The sequence below is a fragment of the Episyrphus balteatus genome, chromosome X (genome assembly GCF_945859705.1).
Source record: "Episyrphus balteatus chromosome X, idEpiBalt1.1, whole genome shotgun sequence".
NCBI lineage: Eukaryota > Metazoa > Arthropoda > Insecta > Diptera > Syrphidae > Episyrphus > Episyrphus balteatus.
In genome coordinates, this window is record NC_079138.1 from 3,244,641 (window position 1) to 3,272,372 (window position 27,732).

The following is a 27,732-nucleotide window of genomic DNA, read 5'->3' on the forward strand; positions in this document are numbered from 1 at the left end:
AGAAGATAGAAAGGGACAAAAAAGGAATGAGAGAATGAGATGTCTCAGGTTCCAGTTCCACTGAAATGGGAACAATCAGAATTGGAATTTCTGCTTTTTACACGAAGACGCAAAGCGCCAGACGCACATGTGTGCAAAAGAGAAAGAAAGTTCGAAAAGATAGAAAGGAAGATTTTCTACACTGTGTGAAGTCTCGGTGCGTTCATATTTGTATAGAATATTAAGCCGTAACTACATTGGCCAATTATTGCAAAAAGTACAAAGTGAACATTTTTTGTTCTCTCTAACCAATTTGTTTATAAAGAAAAGAGTATACATACAAATTGTCTTTAAGGTATAACTACAACAACGGCCACATTTTGCAAAAAGTCAAAAAGTGAAAATTTTCAAACTCATTTTGTGACAGTTATTCCGAACACCAAATTAAAAATAATGATGCAGAAAGATAATTTTTTGGTTTAAAAAAAAATTTTTTGTAGTTTTTTTTCGAAAAAATGATATCGTTAGAAAGAAATAAAAAATTTTTACTTTTGTAAATTTTTCACTTTTTAGGCCATTGTAGTTATACCTTTAAAATCCATTATATCTCATAAAAAAAAATAGAAATTTCATTCAAAGTCAGCTTCTTAATTCATAAATTCTGAATTTGAAAGAAATTTCGTTTTATTTATGCAATAAAATTGATTTTAGAGACGTTGAAAAATGTTTATCGCCAGTGATAAAGTTACAGAACAGAGAGACCCAGAGGAGGTGCAAGAAAAATTAGGTGCGTCCCACCAAGAGAGATCTCTGAGTGCTCAGAGATTTTTTAAGTGAGATGAAAAATCTCAGCTGGACACTCACTTTTTTTCGGAGACGAAAATTTTTTGGATTCATTTCTCAGTTTTCTTTCTCTGTCTTTTATTTATTTTTTCTTATTATTTTGACATTTGTTTTTTGGTGTTGTGCAGATATAAAAGTTCTAAAAAACATGCAAAAATTAAATGAAAATTAGAAGAATTTATATTATTATTTTGAGCTTGCTTCATGAAATAATTTGTTTCGTAATTGAATATTTGAAGAAAAGTTGCAGTTGATGTGTTGGATTTGAAAAAAAAATTGCATTTATGCCTCAGAAATGTTTCTTTGTGGGACGCGCCTATTAAATATTTGCAGAAAAATGCGAGTTTTGATGCAAACTATCAGATATGTGTGAACGCATAACATCATCCGACCAAATGACAATTGGTCTGCCAATGTGAACCCCGCTATTCAATTTGGCATCACTATACAAAATAGGCATCACTTTTTATTCGATATCGAAAATAAAAGCAACATCAACATTTTTCGATATTAAAAAAATTCTGATTCGCCGTGCCCCCATGTGTCACACAACGGATTGCACATTGCACTCACTCATCTACATTCTATCCATTCCATCGTGTGTGTGTCCTATTGGTCTCACTTTTTTTTTCATATCGTATCGGTATCATACACAAAGTACGAGTAAGAGAAGGCAAACGCGACCTTTCGCCGTGTTTAAATAAAAATTTATATTTATCAATCTTTTTTTGTACACAAATTGCTAACACAAATAAATAAATTTAAATTACAAGAGTGTGAAAAATCCAATGACCAAAGTTTACCAATAAAACGAGGTTTTCGTTTTGGTTTTTCTTGTTGCTTAAAACAACTTTTTTTGACATCTCCCTTTCTCATTCCGACTTTTTTTTTTTGTTTTTTTTTTTTGTTCGACTCTCTCTGTCTCTCTGACTATTCTATATCTCCTAGTGCCTTGTGAGTTTGGATGGTATTTGTGTGCGTGTGTGTGATTTAGTAAGTGGTTCTTCATTTATGTACTTTAATTATTTGGTTTGTTCTGCGTTCTCTCTTTTAATTTATTCGTTGTTATACATTTAAATTTTTTATTAAATTTCAGTAGTGTGGGATGCTTATTTAGTGTGTGTTGGTTCGTTGCAAGGCTGTGTTTTTTTTTTGGTTATTTCTAAATAAATTTTAAAAGAAGAAAAAAAAAAAAAACACAAACGTATTTGAAACTATTTTCATTTTTTTGTCTAATATTATTATTTGTGTTTCTTTTTTAATCAATTTTATCTTGAAAATTAACTTTTTCACAGAAAAACGCAAAAAAAAAAAAAAAAAAAGAAGTACATCTCCATCTTCTCTTCTCTCAATTTTTATCAGTGTAGGACAACAAGTAAGAGTGAAATAGAAAGAGATACCAAGTGAACGGTTTAGTGTGATTGACATCAGATAAAATATAAAAGAGAAAAAAAAAAAAAAAAAAAACCTATGGACTTTAATATCTCTCTACAATTTTCGGTTTTCATTTTGTAATTGTAACGGTAAAAGAATCAAATGACGTAAATTAAACTAAAAATTATCATTGTTTTTCATCGGAGAAATAAGAACTGAAAACGTAAGTTTTAATAATTAAAAAAAAAAATCATTTTATAAGAAAATTATTTCAAATAAAAACATAATTAATAAAAAAAAAAAACTTCTTTGTTCATGTTTTTTTTTTTTTATACATTTTATTTTGTTCACCCAAGTCCAAAGGTGAACGTTTTTCCCTTAGTTTGCTGCTCTTTCTAATTTTTGTCCTTTCTCCTATTTGTGTCTCTTTCTTTTCTATTCAAATTATCTATAATTGCTACTCTTTCTAGCGTTGACTTGTTGACATGTGAATGCTTCCTTAATTTTTTAATTTTCCTCAGAAATTTCATTTCATTTCATTTCATTTTTTTTTTTTTTGTGTAAATATAAAAATAAGTACTGTGCACCTCCCCATTTCCGCCCTCTTAAAAGGTAGACACATTATATAGATTCAAAAAAATTGTTTTATATGGTTAACATTTTTAACTGAGTTATTTCTTTTTAAAACGAAAAAAAAAAAAAAATCAAATTCCATTCGATCTAAGATCAATTGTTGGAATTTTTTGGAATTTTGAAAAAACCGATCTTACAAGCATTTGCACTTGTATATGACATTTCTTTTGTTAGCGCTCATCAAGAGTATCTTATAAAATAGGTATAAAAATGTCAATTTTTATGAGAAATCATTGTAATAAATTCTTGTTAGACTCTTATCATTCATGGAAGCTGTCAAAAAAAAAACAACAAAAAAATATGCAATTGTTATTTGGCTAGAATCTAAAATCAACCCCAGTTTTCAATGTTTCACTTAAGTGTACAAAGTACCTACAATAGATTTATATATGGTTGTGACTATTGACTAAGTTATGCATAGGGTCAGGTCATGAGACGACGACGAGACAACAATTGGAATTTATTTCATCGTCGTCGTTTTACTCTGTTGTCGGTTATTTGTCTCGGGGACACGGACTCAACTCTTGTTTTTTTTTTTTAATTTAATTTTATTTTCTCCTCTTTTGTGAGTAACGCCTTTTTTTTTTGTTTGTTTGAAAATCTACTAAAATTGTGAATAGAATTTTAGTGAGTCAAGCCAATGTTGATTCGAGGTGCTTCTTGAAAGTCATCGTCATTTTGCTGCTTAACTTTTGAGTGGTGTTCCTCTTGGGAACATTTTTTTTTTTTGATGAATTGGATGATGACGTGTTTTTTTTTTGTTGTTGGAATTACTGCTTTAATTACCTAATTAATTGAAATGAATGAGAATTTTTTTTTATATTAATAAATTGCAATTGTAGTTTCGTTAAATAAACATCAATGAGGGTTGGCGGTTTATTCAGTAGCGTACCTAAATTGATGACAACTAACTGACATGAAATGAATTTTGTGGTTTCACGGAAGGGAGTGGCTTCCCTAGTTTTGTTTTTGTTTTTTTTTTTTTTTTTGTTTGCTTTTTTTGTCGATCGTTGGTACTTATTCTGTTGGTGGTTTGTTCTAATTTTGATGATTTCTTTGAAATAACTCTTGTAACCTGCCGATAGGTATGAAAACATCATTAAGACACCTTTGAATTCGTCAGTGAAGTAAACATGCCGTTTATACAGCTATGGGCAAAGAAATAGCACACAAAAATTGAATTTATTTGGGACCTTTTAACTTATATATTATAATTTTTATATTAGGACATGCATTAGCTTATGGGAAATCATGATGTAGAGAATAGGTACATTTTTTTCTTGTGGACATTCTGAAAATCATAAAAAATAACACCGGCACACAAAAAAAAAAAAGTGTCATGAACCAGAAACCAGACCTATCTTTCTATATGTTTTTGGACCCGCTGAATCCGAATTTCAAGTCCGTTTGGCCCTGTCACCCTCCAGTTTTGAGTAATATGCAAAAAACTCAAAAAAAGGTAGTTTTTGGGGTCTTTTTTACACTTTTCTAAAAACTGGAGGGTGACCGGGCAAAACGGACTTGAAATTCGGATTCAGCGGTCCCAAAAACATATAGAAAGATAGGTCTGGTTTCTGGTTCATACAACTTTTTTTTTTGTGTGCTAGCACTGTCGCGACATGTCGCTGTCATACCCGGCACACAAAAAAAAAAAGTTTCATGTACCAGGAAGCAGACCTATCTTTCGATATGTTTTTGGGACCGCTGAAATTGATTTTCAAGTCCGTTTTGCCCGGTCACCCTTCAGTTTTGAGAAAAATGCAAAAAACTCCAAAAAAGTCATACAAATTCAAACAAAATGCACTCACAGCTCAAAACTGGAGGGTGATGGGGCCAAACGGACTTCAAATTCGGATTCAGCGTGCCCAAAAACATATAGAAAGATAGGTCTGGTTTCTGGTTCATGACACTTTTTTTTTTGTGTGCCGGTGTAATCATTTGTAAGCAAAAATTCTTAAAATTTCCAATAAATTCAATATTACTAAGTTAGTAACTTGTTAGTTGACCTAGGTTTTTCAAAGTTCCTTGGCACGTCTTTGGTAAACTTTCAACTAATGTCTGGTAGGGATCCACTTTGTGGAGTTTCTTTGATACTGGCCCAAAGATCGTTTGAATTTTCTTTCGATTACGTTAACTCAACGGAACACCTTACAATGGAAGTTTTAACCAATTCTGCACCCTTTGTAACCTTAAGTCCAATGAAGACTGTTTTCATTTTATGAGCATATGTATGTCCCATTTTTGCATCACAGCGATGTTCATACTTTGGAAAAAGAACCCTATCAATGGAGGAAAAAAATAAAGCTGTCGAACGGACCTGATTGGAATCCTCTCGCCTCATTCTTGAAAGATATTTAATAATCACAGAATTTTAATAGTTGCATTTATTTATTATTTTATAAAGAAAAGATACATTTATATATAAATTTGCTAACCGAGCTAACCATAGCTTAAAATTCTTTAAATTGTTAACTTGTATCTAAAAGGAACAAATTAATAAAATGAATTAATTACTTACTTACTTACTTACTCGTTTGAATTTTCGAATTTTTTTTCCCCAAGCTTAACCTTGATATTAATTTATAAATTTTCTATGGGGTTAAGATCGTGAATTTGATTTCGTTCGAAAACCTATTTTATACTATATTTGATGCATGTTTTTGTCATTGTCATGTATGAAAATCTAATTAACTGGTAAGAAATATGGTTCTTTAGTATTCTAATGTAATATTAAGACAAAAGGATTTATCAATTCTGCCATCTATCTAACCAATGGGTCCTTTCAAGGCCAGGAAAATACGCCCCAGACCATCAAATCCTACCCTCCTAGTTTTTTTTGGCTTTGGCTTTGGCTTGTACTTTTTACATTTAGAGCGATGGACAAATGTTTTTTCATCGGTTTCAATGCGGTTAATCTTTATTTCATCACTCCAAAAGACTTCCATTCAAAACTGCATGTTTTTATTCAGATGTTTTTTAAGGTAATGTTAGGCGATCTTTGATGTGTCTTTTTATATCATTAGATTTTTCTTGCTTATCCGTCTATACAACTCAGCATCGTTAAGTATACTTCTTAAAAGTCTGCATGACACTTTTTTTTAACGAATTCTATATTTACTTCGACCAAAATCGAGCGAGATGACTTAAAAGACCCTTTGTGATCGCTCTATCCACTCGTATAGAAGTTTTGCGGGGAAGATGTAAACGCAATTTAATTTTAGAGTTTAAATTTCTATTTGCTCTTTTTAAATAAATTGCGTTTTCCACCATTTATTTGAAAAATTTTGATTTTAAGCTAATAAGATTGAAAGTAATTCTCTCTTTTTTCTCAGTTTAATGATTTTGTTTGCCAATTTTTTTCAAAAAAAATACTTGTTAATTAAATGGTAGCAATAAAATAAATGCATTTTCGTTTACAACTTTTGAACGCGGAATAAAAATTTAACGGTTAAACAAATGTGTGCTATTTCTGTGTCCACTAGCGAAAGAGACTGGAAAAGCATTATAATGCTAGTGCAAATAAATATAGAAAATAACGGTACTTTTAAGATTTTTTTTTGTCTTTATCACTTTATTTCGATTTGTCTGCTATTTCTCTGTCCATGGCTGCATGCCGACTTTTCATGAGTCTATTTTAGCCACACAATATGTCGAACGGCTAAGATAGACTAGGATTCTTCTACATGGGTATTGTCACTTCAGTCACCGTAGGCTCACGTTCACAAAGATCTACTCTTAAAAAGTAAGCATTTCATTACACTTAAAGTTGCGCCAAATGTGCTCTATAGGTTTCAGATCTTGTCTACAAGAAAGTCCATTCAATGACATTAATAAAATTGTCCTGGACTCAATTTTATCCTGTTGGAATTTTTATATTACAAGCAAATTCTCCTTAGCTCACGGCAGCACCACGATTTAGAGTACCTAGGTATATTTACCTAGGCACCCGACTTCGCACAAAACGGCTGGCATCAGATCCCAAGCGATTAATTTTTGTTTCATCGCTCCAAAGGATAAATTTTCTATTAGTTCAGTGTGAAGAATGTAGAATGAAATCGAGCGAATATAACACGTATTTTGAGCTGCTTGGATGAACTAAAGACTTCTTTCGGGAAATTCGCCCATGCAATTCATCCTCATATTTGGCAGTTATTTTGCGATGAATATCAGCACAACTTTTATTTTTGTCCCTTTTCAACAAAATTCTAGGTGTTGTTTTCTGGATCTAGATTAGTGTGTCACATAGAAAATGGTATTTTGTTGTTGTTGTAAATACTTGATTGCATTTCGGACCATTGTTTCGGATCGTTCAACCTTATTGGAAAGAACGTGTACCTAGCAACCGTTTATCCGGATACCGGCTATGTCTGAAATGGGCCTAAGGCCTTCGCCTCATGACCCAACAGTTGTAGGTTCGTTCCCCAGCCTGTTCTATTTATTTTTTTTTTTATTAAAATGTTTCCACATAAAAACAAGATAATTTCCCGCTTAAATTAAGTGGATTTCTTTTAAATTTGCAATTTCAACAAATTAAGATGATTTGTCCGCTTAATTTAAGAAGGAACTTCATTTAACAAAAACCATGCAGGCATCCGCTTTATTTAATGTGAAATCGGTTTGTTTTAGGTGGTCTTTTTTCTCCATGCAGGTGTGCAGGTTTTTCCTTTTCCCTTTTGCTTTTGATCTTGTCTTGTCAGTAAGAAAAAAAATTTTATTTTTAAAGACATAAAGTTGCTAGTTTTAAATATTGTTTCGATTTGATGTTGACTAATTTTTAGCAGGATTTATCAAAAAAAAAAAAGTCTTCTTTGCTTCACGCAAATACTCATATACAAATGAAGTGTCCAAAGGATATAACACCACAAATCCAAAAAAACGTATATTAAAATTTAGTTCTTCATACAACTTATTAATAAAGGCACGTAAATCATAAATAAAAAAAAGGCACGTAACTTATTTAGCAAGGCTTAAATTTGTTTGCTAAAAGTAAAGATGTATGGCATCCTTGGTGCTTAGTAAATACTAAAAAAATTTTCTGTGAAGGTGAAAGCAAAAACTCCATCCTCAAACAATATGAGAAAGTCCGAAAGGGCATTAAACATATAGTCCAAAAGTATTTCAAAGACATTTTTTGGAGTAGTTGTAACCATAGAAGAGAATACCAACCAAGTCCTATTGTTCATGTCCAAGTCTATATTAAGCTTATATGATATCTATCCTTACGGTACATAAGCAATGAAAGATTGAGTGACTGACCGAAGGAATGAAATAAAATCCAATATTTAGAGCCAATGATTTAGTCTTACGTACTCACATACACAAATCTCTGACACACTTTTGGTTTAACTTGTTCCACACACGAATTATGCACAACCATTATTTGGAAGTCTCTTAAAGGCTTTATATAACAGTGATCATTTTCCAACACTTCTCAATTTAGAACACTTTTAATAAGTCCTTAGAATCTAGGTTCAAGTTCAATTTTTCCTCAAAGGTACTACCTCTTGGCTGTAAATTGTAGGTCTCTTCCAATCTTGCAATTCAATTACACACACATTAGTATGGTTGCGAGTTGTAAGCCACTAGGCCTTGCTCAAATTGAATTTGACGGTTTACCAACGTGCTCACTGATAGAAATTAGGGTGATAAAATACAACAGAAGCTAAAGTCCGACAAAAATTAAAATTTGTTCAATTTTAATTTAACATTAAATCAACGTTGACCATATTACATTTTACGTTGCGTTTTTTTTAAATCAGTGTAGGTAAAACACGCCCAATAGAAAGATTCTATAAGCTTATTTCAATTCACTTGATGAATCTTCGTTTTAGTAAACTGCTAAATTAACGTGAAACTGAAATCGTTGGTGTTTTAATCAATCTTAGAACTTTTTTGCCTTAGTAGAAAATTATAAAAAACAAAAAAATTTAAATAGAATAGAACATTAGAATAATTTAGGTCTTAGTGTTCTCCTCCTTTTTGCTCTAGATACTGCAAAAAGAGTCTTTGGCGTACTGTAACTTTTACTTTATAAATCTAATAACGAGGTTATGCACTTTTAAGTTGTTCCATAATATTTGGTTTGACTACATCTTATCCTGGGAGATACTCTTTGGGTATAACAATGTTTCATTAGGTCTTTTGAAGATAACACTTTTCACAGTACAGGCAGAAGATTACACTACCGGTACACAAAATTGTTCTTCAAGATCCTTTTTTTTTGGTCCTTCTTCGTATCTATTAAATTTTTTTTCTTTTTGGTCATTTAAATTCTTTAAACAATATTCTAAAGTTTTAGTTCCTTATTAAGATATATCTTTTAGATCGTTTTGCATGCATCCTCCACAGAAAAAAAGTGTTTCTTGACTTAAAAATATGTTGGGGAGGTAAACTTAGCGACAAAAAAAAAACCCTCGCATTTATCTTTAACCTTTCTTGTACTATTTATTTGACTTTCATAGAATCAGTTTTAACTCGCAGTTTGATCTATTTATCTGGCCCGTTTTTTAAGAGCAAAAATCTTAAACTGTAGCCTTTCATAAGGAAAACCTTCCAAAATTCAAAAAAATACCTTGAGTTGGTAAAAATTAATCGAGTTTCTGTTGATTTGTTCAAATTTGGAAATATCTTGATAATTAATAATAATTAAAAAAAAACATTAAGGCCCTTGTTTTTATTTGGAATAAATATAGAATTAAATAAAAATAATGTATATATGAACAACTTTTTAGCAGGCTCCAGGTCAAAAAACAGAATTAATAAAAATAATGGCCAATGAAAATTACCTCCTAAAATTGTCTGATAACAGACATTGTTTTACAAAGCAGGTTTTTTTTTTTTGTCGCTGGGTGTAGCTAGCCCCAAATTAACGAAGCATTGCAAAATTGTGATTTTTTGATCAACCGCATTTAGTTGTAAATCGCAATAAGGTTTTACAATTTTTAAAAAATTTATTTCTACATGTATACACGTTCTTTCAAATTTAATTAAATGTATTTGTTTTTTGTTTGTTTGTTTTATTACAGCGAAACACAATAAGCCAACTGAAGTTGTAACAAATCCACACTATGATACCATCACCACTACTAGGATTTATAGTGTCGTCGTCGTAACAAAATACAAGGATTTACAAAGTTTAAAACTGTTTCTTTATTTCGAATACAAACTTTTTTACTTTCAAATTAATTAAAAAAAAAAAAAAGTATTAAACACAGAAAGTACGATACTAGTAGATAGAAAATATTTTGAAAAAAAAAACAACAATATTTTAGTTGTTGTTTTTGTGTAAATAAAACAGGCAGGTTCTTATTTAATATATATTTGTTTTTCTTTTTTCTATCAAATCATTATTAATTGATAAAGAACATTAATTTATTTAAAAAGAAAAAAATACTACAGAAATATTTTTAAATATTTTTTTTTTGTTCATTCGGTCTCTAAGTCTAAATTAAAAACAAACAAAAAAAGTATATTTTACATATATTTTATCTATATTTATGTTCAAAACAATTATTTAATTACAAATAAGTATTTACAAACAAACAAACAAACAAAATTAAAATTAATTTTAATATAAAATTAAATTTAGTAGTAAATTAAATTAAAACAAAAAAAAAACAACCAAAACAAAAACTTTAGGCATTAACAGTGCAGTGCAGTAACAACTGCAACAACAAAATCAAATAAGATGCGTGAATACAAAATTGTTGTCCTTGGCAGTGGGGGTGTTGGAAAATCAGCATTGACAGTGCAATTTGTTCAAGTGAGTATATACAATTGATTATTATTTTTTTTTTATTTGCTCATTTTTCCATTAAAAATTATTTAAGTAATAATTGTTAATTAATTAGTTGATAAATCCAGCCGTCTCCCGTTTGACTTGTTGCTTGTTGTTTGTAATTTTCGAGAGGTCGAACGTTTGAAAATTTTAAAAATATTTTTCAAGTATGAATGCAACTTCTAAAAGTTAAGTGTGATACGCCATTGAATTTTGAATCTCTCGTAGAGTTCGTAAATCTTTGTCAGATGTTTAACACAACTCGGAACATACATCGTAGAACCTTCCTTTTATCAAACTGGCCGAAAATCGTGCTCCTGCACTATACAACAGAACTGGGGTGATAGAATATTTATTTTTATTTTTTTTAAATTTATTTATCAATATCATATTCTCTTTAAAAATTTGTTAATATCTTATTTCTGTTTAAATTTGTACAGTGTGTTAATGAGAATAGTTTGTAGCATTTAAATTTAAATTAAAATAATGCCACATGTACAGATTTTATTTTATTGTGGGTTTGGACAATGGACCAGAGATCAGAAATAAATCTCAACCTTTTGAAAGGTTCCTTAATAACTCTTATTTGTCTTATTTTAAAACAGAAAAATTTCGGTCAAGGTCTGAGAGAAACCTTTATTTTGTATTTTTTTATGTTTCGGTCAGGTCAACCAGTGGGATTTATCGCTGAGAGAAAAAACTAAATCTCATCTGCAATGTATCAATTCCTAGAGACATAGCGGGTGCCATATGAAAGCTTATATTCTCAGCTACCCGATACTGGTATAGTCGGGTTTTTGGATTTTTTTCAAAAATCCGAGAAAATCGCGTTTGAAAGTTGGGGTTAAATTTTTTTTCGCAAAATCCCCGAATCTTTGAACTCTCCTGAAAGCTAAACCGCTTGAGAGCAATTTTTGGGAGTTATGCCAAATGATAGCTTGTGTCATGGGCCTACGCTTTGCACATTGTCAGATTTTTAAAAAATCATCTTCCATGTTAAACCGCCACATCATGCCTATTTTTTCAGAATCAGGCTTAACTTTTTTTTTAACTTTAAGTTCTCCCTGTTTGAGAACGCGTGCACCTACAGGGATGGGAGTTGTACATAAATGTAGGTTAGAGTCCCCGCTACCTTGGCATCAAAACAATTTTTTTTTCATTTTTTTTTTTCAAAATTCCGAGATATATTTATTTTTGCAAAATAAAGACATTCTTGACCTATTCGACATTTTCCTATGAATTGACCATTTTTGATTTATTTTCAGCGCAAACGGTCAAAGGTTGACCGTTTCCATTTATTTTCTGGTAAAAATCTCAACCATTGAGAGATATTTTAAGAAATAAAAAATAAATCTCAACCGATAACCTTTATTTTTGATTTTTAAAAATAAATCTCAAACCTTAACCGAAACTATTTAAAGTAATGTGGTAATTCTCAGAGAGAAACCAATTGAAAATAAAGGTTGACTGTTATTTCTGATCTCTGCAATGGACATATTACATAAATAACGATATATGATTAATGTTAAGTAACAAAAATTAGAACAAGTTATGAAATTAATCGATTAAAATTGGTTTGAATTACATAAACAATATTTAAAGTTAAACGTAAATAAATAAAGAGAACAAAATAATATCAAATGACGTATAGTTTAGCAAAGATTCGATTTTATAAGTATCAATTACTTTCTGCGGCTTGGATTACGAGATTCACATACATTCTCGTCTCCTCATTTAATATAAAATCCAGTTGGTTCGCTTCTAATTGTCACTTCAATATAATCAACAAATCAAAGATATTCAGCCCTATAGGCAATCTCACGTGAGAAATCTTCTCTGGGAGTAGATTTTCTCATCTATTTGCTCATCATCGGGAACCTCCATCGGAATTTCGTTTTCAGGAAAGAAATAAAACCAACTTTCCAAAAAAAAAAAAAACCTTCGAAAACATTTCTTTCAAAATTTTGATAACTCTAATTTGATTGTATTTGGTACAAAAATTTAAAAGTAAAATAATTAAAATGTTTAATAGTCAAAAAATTTAACACATTTCGTTGGTGTTGATTTTTTACTCAATAAGTTTTGCTATAACTTGCCCAACTTATTACTTGTTCAAGTTCTCTTTCCAAAAATTGAGCAGTCCTTTGTGTTTCTGCAGATGGACATGAAATTAGCATTGTTATTTTAATGAAAGAATCACTTATGGTTCCATTATATGCCTGGAGTCGTCGACCACAGACATTAAAAATTTCTTCATTTTTGGTTTCCTAAGCTTTGTTTTTTTTTAGGATGATAATTTGATAATTTGATCATTTCTTCGCCCAAACTAAGCAAACTCATACTCTCGGAATGGTCGTACTCTTCCAGTTCCATGCTTTATTTTAAGGTTTTCTTATGTTTTATTTTTTATATTACTTCCTCTTTGCCCTTTTTGTAAAATCGAGTAGCAATATCCGGATTTTGTTTACATAAAATCAATCTCATTTGTGGCTTAAAAAATTATTTACATTCTCAAATTAAATCATCAATAAACAACTTGAGATATTCCCATCTAGCGTTTAAAAATTTTTCTATAGTTGGATCGGAGAAAATATTTTAGCCTTTTTTGCGAATTGCTTCCACTTATCAAACATACTTTTGTTCGATAATATTTTACAAATGAGATAATGAATGCAACACTCCGGATGGTAATTTGGCAAATTCTTTCAGTGTGATATTTTGATTATAAGTTTTGTACAGACAGATTTCCGACGTAGGATTCGATTTTTCAACGTTTAAAATATCTCACCGGGGGTTTTGTTCGTTTTCGAATTTAATTGGGTACGCTTAGCTCAGATAGTTGTCCAAGTAGGTGTTACTTACATGAGAAGCAATTCTTCGGAAACTCAAGTCTTTTTGTCAGCAATATCGGTTTCGTTTATTTGAACCTAATTATGCATATCTACATATAGTCCAGTTCACATTCGATGCTATCCGCCCTTCGCTGAAAAAACAAAAACACGCGAATACTATCTTTAGATCTAGGTGCGATGTCCAAACAAACTATTAGTTTTCAAGTCGGGACAAGTTTTTCCTAAAAATATTTGCTTATACTCCTTTTTTGTGTTCATAAAATATTCTTGCTTTCCGTGCTCAAAACAATTTCCTTGCAGCCCTCATTTATAAGGAGGGCACATTTTCATCATATCGCCTTAAAAAATTAGACTAAAATAAATATTATTGCAATTGTTTATTTGATTTTGTTTTTTTTTTATTTTAGGGTATTTTCGTGGAAAAATATGATCCCACCATCGAAGACAGTTACAGAAAACAAGTCGAAGTGGAGGGCCAACAGTGTATGTTGGAAATTTTGGACACTGCTGGAACTGTGAGTATAAAATTCTAATCAATCATTTTTTAATTTCTTTGTTTCTACATATATCCCCATTTGTCATGTCTTTTTGTTTTTTTTTTTCTTTTAACTTCATTTTTATATTCAATTCATTTTTCTTGACAACGTAAATGTTTAATCACATCAAATTTATTTGCAACAAATTTTATCAATTTATGAATAGAAAAGAAGATATTTATAATCAACCATCAACCATCTATCGAAATCCATAATTGTTATAATTAAATTGCTTTTTGTTAACTGTCAAATTATACTATTTCTGTACTGTACATTGTACATTCACTGCTACTGCCACTACCACCAACCACCCATTTTCATTCTATATACATATTTCTATTATTAAAATTAATCCATTTAACGACGACGATAGATATATCTGCTCCACGTCTCCACACACGAGCATCAAGCACATGTATAATAGAGGGATAATAAGCCTTGCAAAAGAGGGTTAATGTGGTGATATAGAAAATAAAGCAGGAGACATGTGTGATGATGATTTAAAAATGCATTTTATTCAACGTGAGGTGTAGGTGTATCATGATGAGATTTATTATAAATAAATCAAGGCTATTCAATCAATGTCATTTCCAGAAGAACAACTTGTTGTTGGGGTTTGCGGCTTAGTTTTCTATCTATAACTTTTCTTTGTATCCACAAAAGGCAAAACAAAAAAAAAAATAAAACGAAAAGAACTCTAATCTAAGAGATATCCACAAAGTATACATAAATACATAAACATTTTTCAGGTCAGGGGTCAGGCAAAACAAAATCCCTAATTAATCATCATTTGGTCAGCGCTTAGTTTAAAATTGTATCAGAAAAAAATTTTAACTTGCTTCGAAACGTCTTGTTTTAGTTTTTGGGCAGTATTTTAAACAAGTACATTGCCATTTGTTCAGAAATATTCGTTTTAAGTTAGTTATTCTTATTAACTCATTTGGATCTTTGTGCTAAATGTGTTAATACTTGACGTTAAGCGGTTATAGAGGGAAGGTAGGAATTTTTTGTTGGAAAAGCATCAGTTCCATTTTACTTTGGTTAACTCCTAGACTTCAGCTTGCAGCACGCATGCTAACTTCAAAGCCGTGTCAATGATTTCGCTGATCATGGGTTAAAACTTTACCGATACTTACGGTGACCATATTTCTGGAAGCGAAACCCGGGACAGATAAAAAAATCGTAGATCATTTTGAAAGTATTAATTTTTCAAAAAAAATGATTTTAAATTTTATGATCCTTAATTCAACTTTTAACTTGTCCTTAAAAGTTTATAAACTCTTCTTCTTTACTCTTTCATTTGTTGTTCATTATTCGAACCTGGTGTAGCCTGACAAACAGAACCTGGAACTAATTAATTGACTAACAATTTTAAGAACTAAAACCTATTCTAGAGAAAATGTTCATACTTAACCAGCACAACGAAATCGTAAGGGAAATTTTTTCTTTTCGTTGCTCATTACGCAGTTTAGCCAACGAAATTCTTAGCTGTGCTAGACTCCCATTTATTTGTCCAGTCAATTTTTCTGGCTCCAAAATTTTTTTAACTTTGGAGACATAGAAAAATTTTCGTTTTGCTTCATCAGCGTACTGAGCTGAATGCTTTATCCGAAAAATTATAAAAAAAATTTAATTTCCAACCACTGTTTTCTTGTTTTCTGTACAAATATTGAAAATAGAATGTGGAAATACGGGACAATCACGGGACAAATAACAAAATACGGGACACTTATACGTCCCGGGTTTCTTAAATAAAAACACGGGACAAGCTGTAGAAATACGGGACAGTCCCGGGTAAACCGGGACGGATGGTCACCGTACCGATACTAGAATAACCAGATGATTAGCATATGCCACTGCCTTCACTTCACTTCTCTAAACTCTGTGAAAGGTTAGGATTTATTAGGGTAAAACTGTCGAGACATACATACGCTGCCGGTCAATAGAATAGATTCACCATGTAAACGGCAAAGGAGAGCTTTTTTTTTCTTAACATAGTTCTATAAAAACCTTTGCATGAATGCAGTTTCAAAGCTTGTTTTTATTTCCTAACTATAAATCAGAAAGATGTAGTTGAAGAACTATTGTAGCGGTAAATGAATATCCTGTTTTTGAATGTTTCTAAAAAAGGGAAAGATGGATCAATAGAATAGGTTCAGAGGTTAGATCAGTGAGCGGGTTTTTTTGGTGAAATAAAGTGGTGTATTTAAACATGTTTAAAGGGACATTTCAAGTACTTATTTTAAAATAAAAAATAAAAATCAATTTGTAAACCGAACAAAACTAAGGTTCGTGTGTAAAATCGAGAAAAAAGAAATAAAAATCGTGGAATTTAGTGAACATTAACCAAAAAACTATAATCTTAATATGATTTGAGGGGAAAAATCTTAAAAATTAACAGAAAAGCGCAATATCCTCTGGTTTTCATTCGAATATTTCGTGCTAGAACTAGAATTAAATCTTTCCCTATAATTTTTCTTAGTCTTTCTGCGACATTATAGCCATAAGTCCGAAGTAATAGTTATAGTCGATGTTCCATATTTTGATAAGAATGGTCTTGATTTTTCATCGTCACGTATCACTGTGAAGTCGTGCAAACTCACAATCGAAAAAACTTTTTCAGAGTTAAGTGATTTATTCGGACCCCTTTAGTATACTTTTTCGCTGGATTACGAGATATTCACACCGTGGACCGTGTGACGCGTCAGAACAGTTTTACTGTGAATAAACGAGTAAAACCTCGCAATTTTGGAATAGTCTTTTTACTATTAAACTTGTTGGAAAAGGTCGGGAATGCCTTGTTCATGAATTCTATTGGTGTGGATATATATTTTCAAATAAAAAATAATCAAAAAATGCAATAAAAGAATCCTAATAAAAGTAAACTTAAATTTTATGAAAAAAGTTATGTTACCCGAAAACTAATAGAGTTTTTGAGATAATTTTAAATTAAATTAAACTTTTAAAAAGACAATTAAAACAATTCTATTGTAATAAACTGTGTTTATTTATTGTTTTAATAGTAATCAATCAGCTTTTTTTCTTATAAATGAGTCAGAAAAAGGGATATCCCTGAATATGTATTAGATAAAAGTTTTCTCTCTTTTTTTGTAGGTGAACAATTCTTTATCGTTTATAGGTTAAACCTATTCCATTAACATTTATTTAAAACACCATATCACTTTTCGCGGCTTGGTCCTGTACAGTTGCAAGCTCTGTTTATTCGGTCATGTTTGCTATTTTGAAAGTCCTTCGATTAATCATGGGTTTTCTATTTTAATACTTTTTGAGATAAAATTACGTTACCTTGAAAAATCGTTTGTAACCGTTTAACAAAAACAACTATACCCTCCTCTCCTCCCTGCTTTACGTTCATACATAAAAACAATAACACAGAAATAATTTTATAATTTTACACATCAATATTTATTTATTTATTTATATTTTATTTTGTTTTCTCTTTTATCTTTTTATTTGCATAAATTACAAAAAAAAAAATCAACATTTATTTATCTCATATAATTAAAAACTCGCGCTAGGAACAATTTACCGCCATGAGAGATTTGTACATGAAAAACGGTCAAGGTTTTGTTTTAGTTTATTCAATAACAGCACAATCAACATTTAATGATCTTCAAGATCTTCGGGAACAAATTTTAAGAGTTAAGGTTAGTATTTTTTTTTTTTTTTTAAATATGAAAAAATCTTTGAATATTGTATTTATTTTTTTTTTCTTTTTCCTTTAAAAAAAAATATAGGATACAGATGATGTTCCAATGGTACTGGTAGGGAACAAATGCGATTTGGAAGACGAGCGAGTAGTTGGCAAAGAATTGGGAAAAAGTCTTGCAGCACAATTTAACTGTGCTTTCATGGAAACATCTGCCAAAGCAAAAGTTAATGTAAACGAAGTAAGTTTTTTGTTTCCTTCTATGTTTAAAACACTTGGATATGTACTTAAACTAAGACCTAGAGCAACTACATCATCGATCTAAGTTGTTGTGTGACATTGAACCAATGGAAACTCTTTTTAAGGTCTTAATAGTGCAAATCTTCAAAAAAGTGGTTCGAAGAATCCAATGGATCGCACATATTGATGCTAAGAATCACTAATTTAGCCGATGCAATTGATGTAGTTGTAAATGTAGTAGCTCTGAAATAGCAAGCCCCTGTTTTTATCTTATTTTGAGGTGTAAATCTAGACTAGACTAACAAATTCCGGTTACAGAGATCTATAATAATTGAAAATCTTCGAAAATTTCTTCTTCTTCCTTTTATTCGGCGCTGTTATGATCACGATTTCGGTCGTCGAGGGTAACAAAAATCTTTCGTACCTGTTTTACACTAGTTAACCTCAGAAAATGCCGGAAGGCCTCTAATACTATTTTTAAAATGCAATTTATCGTGCAATTTATCGAACTATTTATCCTAAATCTCACCATATAATAAATTTTTGAAGTCTGGCCCTTTCTTAGTAACCTACCTCAGGTCGGCCATTCTAAAGTAACGGAGAGCACATATTGACCTTTGTTTCCAGTTTATATCGTTGAATAGCACATCAACTTTATCATGAGCCCCTGCGACTCACCAAGTTTCAAGAAAAAATATTGCTTATAAAAGTTAAAATAAAATGGCCCACATGTGAAATCTGATCAGGTAGGCTTGCAGAAAATAGTCTTTTCCAATCAAAAGACACGAAGTTATGATTTTGTTTTTTATATATTTTAAAGATCTAAACAATTTAAAAGATTTTCGACAGTCAAAAAGACTGGATTGCCATTGATTGCTTTCGTAGCTCAAAGTATCCATATAAGGATGTGTCATTTCTGCAGGTTATCGGTGTCCTAATGCATAAAATTTCCATATTGTTTTTTTTTTATCTATAGTAGTGAAAAATTCAGGTGATCTGAACCTCGACTCTCGTATTCTCAGGCTGACGTAGGTTAACTAATCGTCCACAAAAAATGGGTTCCAGTAGTCTGTTTGCTCAAATTGATCATGCTGTGTTTGTGGTAACTTGTTTATTATGTAAATCAGATCTATATTTTAGCATACAGTAGGTCCCACTTGAAAGCTTTCCCGTAAGGCCTGGGGCCCTACTCTCTATTTCGTTCCGAAAGTATAAAATTTCTTAAATGAAATGAGAATTCCTAAAGTAGAATTTTCGTATCCTGTAACTCGTTTTCGAATGGGAAAAGCATTCGAATGCAGAAAATTTGTTTCTTCAACAAATGTGATAGCAGAATGCACAAGGAATATCTCAAAATGTTATTTTTTGAAAGAAAATCTTAATGATGCTAAACAATTTGAACAAATATTTGTTTTGACCACTTCATTTGACAAATTACATAGCAAATAATTCGTAATTCGACAAAAAAAAAAACTAATCCGTAAATGGAAATAGTATTGAGTACTATTTTTTTCCATTTCGAAAGTTCAACAGAGTACCAATTCAAAAGCGAAACGGAAATCATTTTCGAATAGAATTGACTTTCGGAACGAAATACAGAGAAGGGCCTCTGGACGGTACAGACAAAAGCTGGTTAAACTTAAATTGATTGACCTCTAAGCAAAAAAAATCAATTGATAAGAATACTTCGGTGCCATCTAAGGATACACTGGTCGACATAGTTTTTCGTACAAAAAATAAAAACCTTTAAACATCACTTAGTTAAAAACTGTAATATTCAAAGAAGAGACAAAATAAAAGAGTCAATAGCATTTCACTTGTGCTTAAGATAAAAATATTAATTTTATACCATATTTGTGAATAATTTCGTCGGGCACTGTATTATTCACTCTTATTGCTCGATTGGTAGCCATACACTGTCTATCCTTTTATGCTTATTTTTTAAACATATTTGTATGTATTAATATTTTTGTTTCTGTTCTTTCAGATATTCTATGATTTAGTTCGACAAATAAATAAGAAATCACCCGAGAAGAAACTTAAACAAAAGAAAAAATCTATTTGTGTCCTCCTATAAATCATTTTCACACTAAAATTTACGTATTTAAATATTAAATCAATATCAATAATTTGTAAACAAAATAAAAATGCAACAGAAACAGAATCAGATTTTTTTTTTTTTTTTTTTTTTTGAAACTTACAAATGTATAATTTAACACAAAACACAAACAAATATACATGTTATATGCATATACAAGCATTATTTTGTGGCCGTCTTAATGTTAAGTGCAAACTAAAATAAATACAAAAAAAAAAAAGAAATAGAAAAAGTAATAAAACTAATTGTATATGATGATAGTAAACTATTAAAAATAAATCCGTAACAAAAGAATACAAAAAATGACGGTTAAATGTTAATTCCAACCATTAAAAAAAAAAACAAAACAAGATATAAATCAGTGTTTACACTCAAAATGTCCCCCAAAATAAAATTTAAAAAATAATTTTTAAAAAATAATTAAAAAAAAAAATAATAACCAACATATATTATTATTCATGATGTGTATATGTGACCTTAAATATTTGTGTAATTGTCAAACAAACAAAAAATATTCCAAAATCACAAAATTTAAATTTCAAACAACAAAAATGAAAAAATTTTTGTTGCAAACAAGGATTCCAAATAAAATGATATGATAAAACAAAGCAAAAAATATAATTCCTCAAAAATAGTAATTTAAAGCAAATTGGATCTCCTTCATCCTAGAGTGGGTATAAAGGTGAAACCTTATAGTTAAACGTTATATATATATAAATTAAAATAAAGAAAAAACAAAAAAATCATTATTATTATTAGCATAGATAACTTTTGGGAAAAAAATATTTTTTTTAATCTAAAAAAAAAAAAAAACAGGTACATAAAAGAAAAATTTCACTCACATTCTCTTCCAAAAAAAAAAAACCATCTAAATAAACAATTATTTTAATTTAACAAAAAAAAAAAAAAACTATATTTTTCTCAGCTAAAAAATTAAGTTGATAAAGGTATAAAGAAAAAAAAAATGACGTTTATTTTTGTATAGTTATTAATATTATACACATTTATTTGTTTCAAATTTTAATGAAAATCAAATAATATGAATGAATTTCTTCTTCTTAGAGAAAGCAAACAAAACACAAATATTATTATTTTTTTCTTCTATTATAAGTTTTTACTTATATTTTAATGTTATATACGTTTTTTATATAAATAAATAAATATATATATATAATAATTGTATGTATTAACAAAAAAAAAAAAAGTCGTGCAAAATAATAGCGAAATAGTTATATAAAAAAATTAAAAATTAAAAAAAAAAAAACTAAATTTTCTCCATAAAATAAAAATACATTTAAAAAATGCAAAAAAAAAAAACTAAACAAACAATTTATTAAGAAACATGTTAACGTCTTTCTTAAAAAGTAAATTCAATTAAAAAGAAAACAAAAAAGTAAAAGAATAAAGCAAACAGAACTGTATTATGTGGAATGTGTGTTTTTTTTTATTTTTCGGGTTTGATAATGGGGTTTGTTTCAGATAAATGCTTCAACACCTAGGGCCTTTACTACAACCTATAAATATCAGCAATTAATTAAAAAATATATTTAAGAAAAGAAGAAAACAAAATATTTCGATTGCAAATAATTCAGCAACCAGACGTGGTTATGAATAGAGCTTAAAGAGGCCTTTCTTTTGATGTATCATTCGATGGATTTGGAGAACATTTTTGAAAGTACGATTTTTTTAGGAAAGGGGTTAACCTTGATTTTTTTCTCAAAAATCTTGAAAAAAAATTACAATTTTTTTTACATAAATGCAAAGGACTGCTCATTGTGAACTCATCTCAGTAAACCAAAACAATTTTCGAGACCTTGATCCGAAAATATCTGCTTCCGAATTTTAGAAAAAAAAAAAAAAAAAATATATATATTTCGAATGCAAATAATTCAGCAACCAGACGTCCAAGAAACTTTTGGTTTTCGGTTATGAATAGAGCTTAAAGAGGCCTTTCTTTTGATGTATCATTCGATGGATTTGGAGAACATTTTTGAAAATACGATTTTTTTAGGAAAGGGGTTAACCTTGATTTTTTTCTCAAAAATCTTGAAAAAAAAAATTGTAACTTTTTTTTACATAAATGCAAAGGACTGCTCATTGTGAACTCATCTCAGTAAACCAAAACAATTTTCGAGACCTTGATCCGAAAATATCTACTTCCGAATTTTAGAAAAAAAAAAAAAAAAAAATATTTCGAATGCAAATAATTCAGCAACCAGACGTCCAAGAAACTTTTGGTTTTCAGTTATGAATAGAGCTTAAAGAGACCTTTCTTTTGATGTATCATTCGATGGATTTGGAGAACATTTTTGAAAATATGATTTTTTTAGGCAAGGGGTTAACCTTGATTTTTTTCTCAAAAATCTTGAAAAAAAAAATTGTAATTTTTTTTACATAAATGCAAAGGACTGCTCATTGTGAACTCATCTCTGTGAACCAAAACATTTTTCAAGACTTTGATCCGAAAATATTCGCTTCCGAATTTAAGAAAAAAAAAATATTTCGAATGCAAATAATGCAGCAACCAGACGTCCAAGAAACTTTTGGTTTTCGGTTATGAATAGAGCTTAAAGAGGCCTTTCTTTTGATGTATCATTCGATGGATTTGGAGAACATTTTTGAAAGTACGATTTTTTTAGGAAAGGGGTTAACCTTGATTTTTTTCTCAAAAATCTTGAAAAAAAATTACAATTTTTTTTACATAAATGCAAAGGACTGCTCATTGTGAACTCATCTCAGTAAACCAAAACAATTTTCGAGACCTTGATCCGAAAATATCTGCTTCCGAATTTTAGAAAAAAAAAAAAAAAAAATATATATATTTCGAATGCAAATAATTCAGCAACCAGACGTCCAAGAAACTTTTGGTTTTCGGTTATGAATAGAGCTTAAAGAGGCCTTTCTTTTGATGTATCATTCGATGGATTTGGAGAACATTTTTGAAAATACGATTTTTTTAGGAAAGGGGTTAACCTTGATTTTTTTCTCAAAAATCTTGAAAAAAAATTGTAACTTTTTTTACATAAATGCAAAGGACTGCTCATTGTGAACTCATCTCAGTAAACCAAAACAATTTTCGAAATCCGAAAATATCTACTTCCGAATTTTAGAAAAAAAAAAAAATATTTCGAATGCAAATAATTCAGCAACCAGACGTCCAAGAAACTTTTGGTTTTCGGTTATGAATAGAGCTTAAAGAGGCCTTTCTTTTGATGTATCATTCGATGGATTTGGAGAACTTTTTTGAAAATACGATTTTTTTAGGAAAGGGGTTAACCTTGATTTTTTTCTCAAAAATCTTGAAAAATAAAATGCACGACTGGGGTCGCACGTACTTGCTCTTGCAGTTCAAAGCACTTTTATGTTAGTCTACTTGTAGATATTAAAAGCTGCCTCTAAATTAAAAAAAAAAAAATGATATTGGGGAAGAGCCGACATTTAGGGCAAAAATTTTGTGAAATGAAAAAAATTTTTTTTGTTATTTGACTTTTTTGAGAAAAAATAAAAATGCAGTTTTATTGCCACTGCACTAAATATTACGTATACAAAGTTTAATCAAAATCGTTAGAGCCGTTTTCGAGAAATTTGCAATATCGTATTTTTTTGTATGGGAGGTATACGTTCTAAACGAGATAGAAAAAAACAAAAAAAAACCAACTTTCAGAATTTCATAAAAATCATCTGTACCAAATTTGAAGAAAATCCGTCCACCCGTTTAGGCTGTGGAAATGTGTACAGATGGACGCACAGACGCACAGACGCACAGACGCACAGACGCACAGACGCACGGACGGAATTGCGAGACCCACTTTTTCGGAATTCTCCATCATCGTAATGTTGGTTTTGATTAAAACCTCAATTTTTTTTTTCGACACGAAACCAATACTTGCCCTATAGAGCAAGTAAAAAAATTGTAATTTTTTTTACATAAATGCAAAGGACTGCTCATTGTGAACTCATCTCTGTGAACCAAAACATTTTTCAAGACTTTGATCCGAAAATATTCGCTTCCGAATTTAAGAAAAAAAAAAAAAAAATATTTCGAATGCAAATAATTCAGCAACCACACGTCCAAGAAACTTTTGGTTTTCGGTTATGAATAGAGCTTAAAGAGGCCTTTCTTTTGATGTATCATTCGATGGATTTGGAGAACTTTTTTGAAAATACGATTTTTTTAGGAAAGGGGTTAACCTTGATTTTTTTCTCAAAAATATTGAAAAAAAAAATTGTAATTTTTTTTACATAAATGCAAAGGACTGCTCATTGTGAACTCATCTCTGTGAACCAAAACAATTTTCGAGACCTTGATCCGAAAATATCTGTTTCCGAATTTTAGAAAAAAAAAAAATATATACATATATATTTCGAATGCAAATAATTCAGCAACCAGACGTCCAAGAAACTTTTGGTTTTCGGTTATGAATAGAGCTTAAAAAGGCCTTTCTTTTGATGTATCATTCGATGGATTTGGAGAACATTTTTGAAAATACGATTTTTTTAGGAGGGGTTAACCTTGATTTTTTTCTCAAAAATCTTGAAAAAAAAATTGTAATTTTTTTTCACATAAATGCAAAGGACTGCTCATTGTGAACTCATCTCAGTAAACCAAAACATTTTTCAAGACTTTGATCCGAAAATATCTGCTTCCGAAGAAAAAAAAATATTTCGAATGCAAATAATTCAGCAACCAGACGTCCAAGAAACTTTTGGTTTTCAGTTATGAATAAACTTAAATTTTGTTTTGAAAGAATCGATTTTTGAAAAAAAAAAAAAATTATTTATTTTTAATAAAAAAATGTTTGTTATGAAAATTTTGTTAAATTTTTAATTAATGGTTACTCAAAAAACAAAATTTAAAGAAATTTCCACGAGTCGATTTTGATTTTTGAAAATCAAACTTAAATATTTTTGAAGAAATCATAAAAATGTGTTTTCTTTAATTTTAGTGTAATGGCTACTTTAACACATTTGTTTAATTGTTGGTCGACGTTTGTGACTCAAAAATGTTAATTTAATAGCTGTTATTATCAATTTTTTTTTCAGTGTAGGTAGGTATTGTATTTAAAGAATCATAATTCATTATTCCAGTTTTAAGGAAGCATAGAATTACACTGGCAACTGGCATACTGCTGCTGATTTAATTAATTTTAATTTGATCACATGAAACTGGGATTATCGATTGATTCAAGAATTGTCTTAACTTTGCTAAGAAAATTAATCCTACCTGCTCATGTTTTGTTCCAAGAGCATATATTTTATTATTACATCATTTCCATAAGCAAAATATGATGTCATTTTTTGGATGAGCGCGTTGTAATTCAGTATTACATACCTACCTATAATGTAGGATAAACAGCTGCTCTTGCTTCCAACCACATCAAGTTCCATATTCAATTTGGAACTTGTTCAACGTGTGTAGATTTATTTGTATATGATGGGCATTTCTACTCATACCAACTTATTTTCCCAAAAAGATACAAAATACAAATTAGTAATTGGTCCAGTCAATGAGGCAAAAATCTGAAAAAAAAATTTGTATCTTTGGCTAAGTTTAGATACATTTTTTTAACTGAGTTTTATTCAGAAACGTAGGATTCTAAACTTTCACGGCCATATAATTCACTTGTTAAAAAAATACATCTAGATGAAAAGAAATTGAAATGTCGAAAATAAATCCAAATCCATAATATTCACTACTTGAATCCAATTTTTAAATCCAATCTCGTTAAATCCAAATAAATTTAAACTGCTCTCTGGAGATCTGTAAAATGTAAAATTCATTTTCACAGTGTTCAGTTGCTTTGTCAAGTATTTTGCGAAGGTTAAATAAAGAAAAATGGAAATTATACAAAATTTATTGAATAATCACATAATTTTTTTTTTGAGTGAATAATATGAAAAAAAAAAATTAAATCCTAGGATTTAAAATTAACTTTAAACCAAACTAAATTCAAAGCAAAGTAAAAGTTAATTTTAAATAAAGTTAAGCTTATAGAAAAATGAGGTAAGAGAGAAAGAAAGATAGGTAATTATGTGCCTAATGAGAAAGATCTTTCGTAATTTTCTGTGTGACTTGTTCTCGAAATATTGAGACCTATGCATTTTTTTTAAAAGGGTTGACGCTCCACAAGACTCACATTTATACTCGGACCAAACTAATCTTTAATACCTACTAAATCAAATATCCAAATTTCACTGACAACATAACTTGTTTTCAGATCCTCTACATTTGACTCCTCATTGACTGTACTTACTTTAAGTGAACCTTGAGAATTAACTTTGCATTAGACGTCAGAATGTTTTTTGGTAGTATGATGTCAGCATTTATTAGGGTTAAGAAAAATGTGTTAGACTTACATATTAACAAAAAAAAAAAAACAAATAAACAATAGTTTGTATTCTCTTTGGTCTATGCCTCCAAAAATCTATAATAGACATAACCCCTCCTTCACTAAATCCATTAGACTTTTACACACAAGCTTTTACTTTTCCGTCTCTCAAGTTTATATTTTGTATAAGGTGCTATTTGTTTGCTTGACTATTTTAACAATTTAATTTTCTTTTAGAGAAGAATCTATTTCTTTTATATATTAAAAAAATGTTTCTATGATTTCCCAGGGGAAAATAAAAAAATAATGGGTTGTCTGTAAAGTCGGTTTGCGGACGATAATTTCCTTTTTTTCTTCCCTCACCCTAATTTCCATTTTTTACATCAACCTTAAATCCTTTTTTTATATAACAACCTATAGTAAATTTAATATTATCTGAAAGCTTATTATTTCAGCTTTAATAATATGCATCAATCATATCAATACGACTTCTACAAAAAAAAAAAGTTACAATTTTTTAAAGCCAACCAACAGATCTCCAAAGGTGTTTTGTGGTAATTTTCAAATTTTTCTAATTAAGATTGTGTATACTTTTATTGAATGTACGGTTATGTGTAATATATCAAATGAAAGATAATATTATCCATGCATGCTCAATAGAGTGGTCCAATTTTTTGGTTTTTAAATTTCCGTTGTTCCCCACTCAAAAATTGGTTGCATATGTGTTTTGTATTACTCACGTGAAATTTCAGCTTTTTAGGTGAAGTGTAAGTGGGCGCTCAACAGGCTCAAAATTTTTCCTCAGATGCTGTTCTAGCTAGGTACTCATGACTAATAAATAACTTTTTTTTTAATTTATCAAGTGAATTAAGTTGCGAAGTGGTCAAATTTTTCATGAAATGTTTTTTCTTTCATAAAAAACACTAGTTAAGTGATATTTTCACCGATTTTTTTTGTTCATTTAAATTCGTCTGTAAGTATTTTTTGCTTGAAGTTCAAACAAAACAGAATTGATCAATGAAATATGAATGACTCAAAACCAAAGAAACATTTAAATCATTAACTTGGCTGTCGGAAGCATGCGTGCTTATCATATTTAAGCCAAATTCCAACTCAAAGCCAAGTCCTATTACGATATAATCAGATATTAAGGGTAACAAAGTCTAATATTTCAAAGCTGATGAGCGCCCTCTTTCTTTTACTTTTGAGAGCTAAAACTCTCAGCATATGTTGGTATAGATGTCTGTAGCAAAATAATGGGTGGGGAAGTAATGAATTATATGGTTTATTTTTTTGCCTTATAACGTGGACCACACTAATGCTCAATAAAGTTAAATCAATTTTGTATCTGTTCTAAATCCAAAGACATATCATGTTAAAAAAATAACTTTATTTTACCAT

General features: G+C 29.8%; 2 protein-coding genes across 4 annotated transcripts in view; one reads left to right on the forward strand and one right to left on the reverse strand.

The window, feature by feature from the left end:
* Positions 1-27,732, reverse strand: part of LOC129920542 (vacuolar protein sorting-associated protein 29) — a 501,662-nt gene that overhangs the window by 121,852 nt on the left and 352,078 nt on the right. The window lies entirely within an intron of this gene.
* Positions 1,727-20,352, forward strand: LOC129920541 (ras-related protein Rap1). Of its 3 annotated transcripts, none has more exons than XM_056001859.1 (7): positions 2,118-2,419; positions 9,855-10,126; positions 10,421-10,591; positions 13,866-13,973; positions 17,534-17,662; positions 17,753-17,905; positions 19,892-20,352. In XM_056001859.1, the coding sequence occupies exons 3-7, from the start codon at positions 10,517-10,519 to the stop codon at positions 19,979-19,981; spliced, it is 555 nt and encodes a 184-aa protein (XP_055857834.1). In that variant the 5' UTR covers positions 2,118-2,419; positions 9,855-10,126; positions 10,421-10,516; the 3' UTR covers positions 19,982-20,352. The 3 variants fall into 3 exon arrangements, with proteins under 3 accessions (XP_055857836.1, XP_055857834.1, XP_055857835.1); XM_056001860.1 differs by having other exon boundaries at positions 10,468-10,591; XM_056001861.1 differs by lacking the exons at positions 2,118-2,419; positions 9,855-10,126 and adding an exon at positions 1,727-1,815 and having other exon boundaries at positions 10,468-10,591.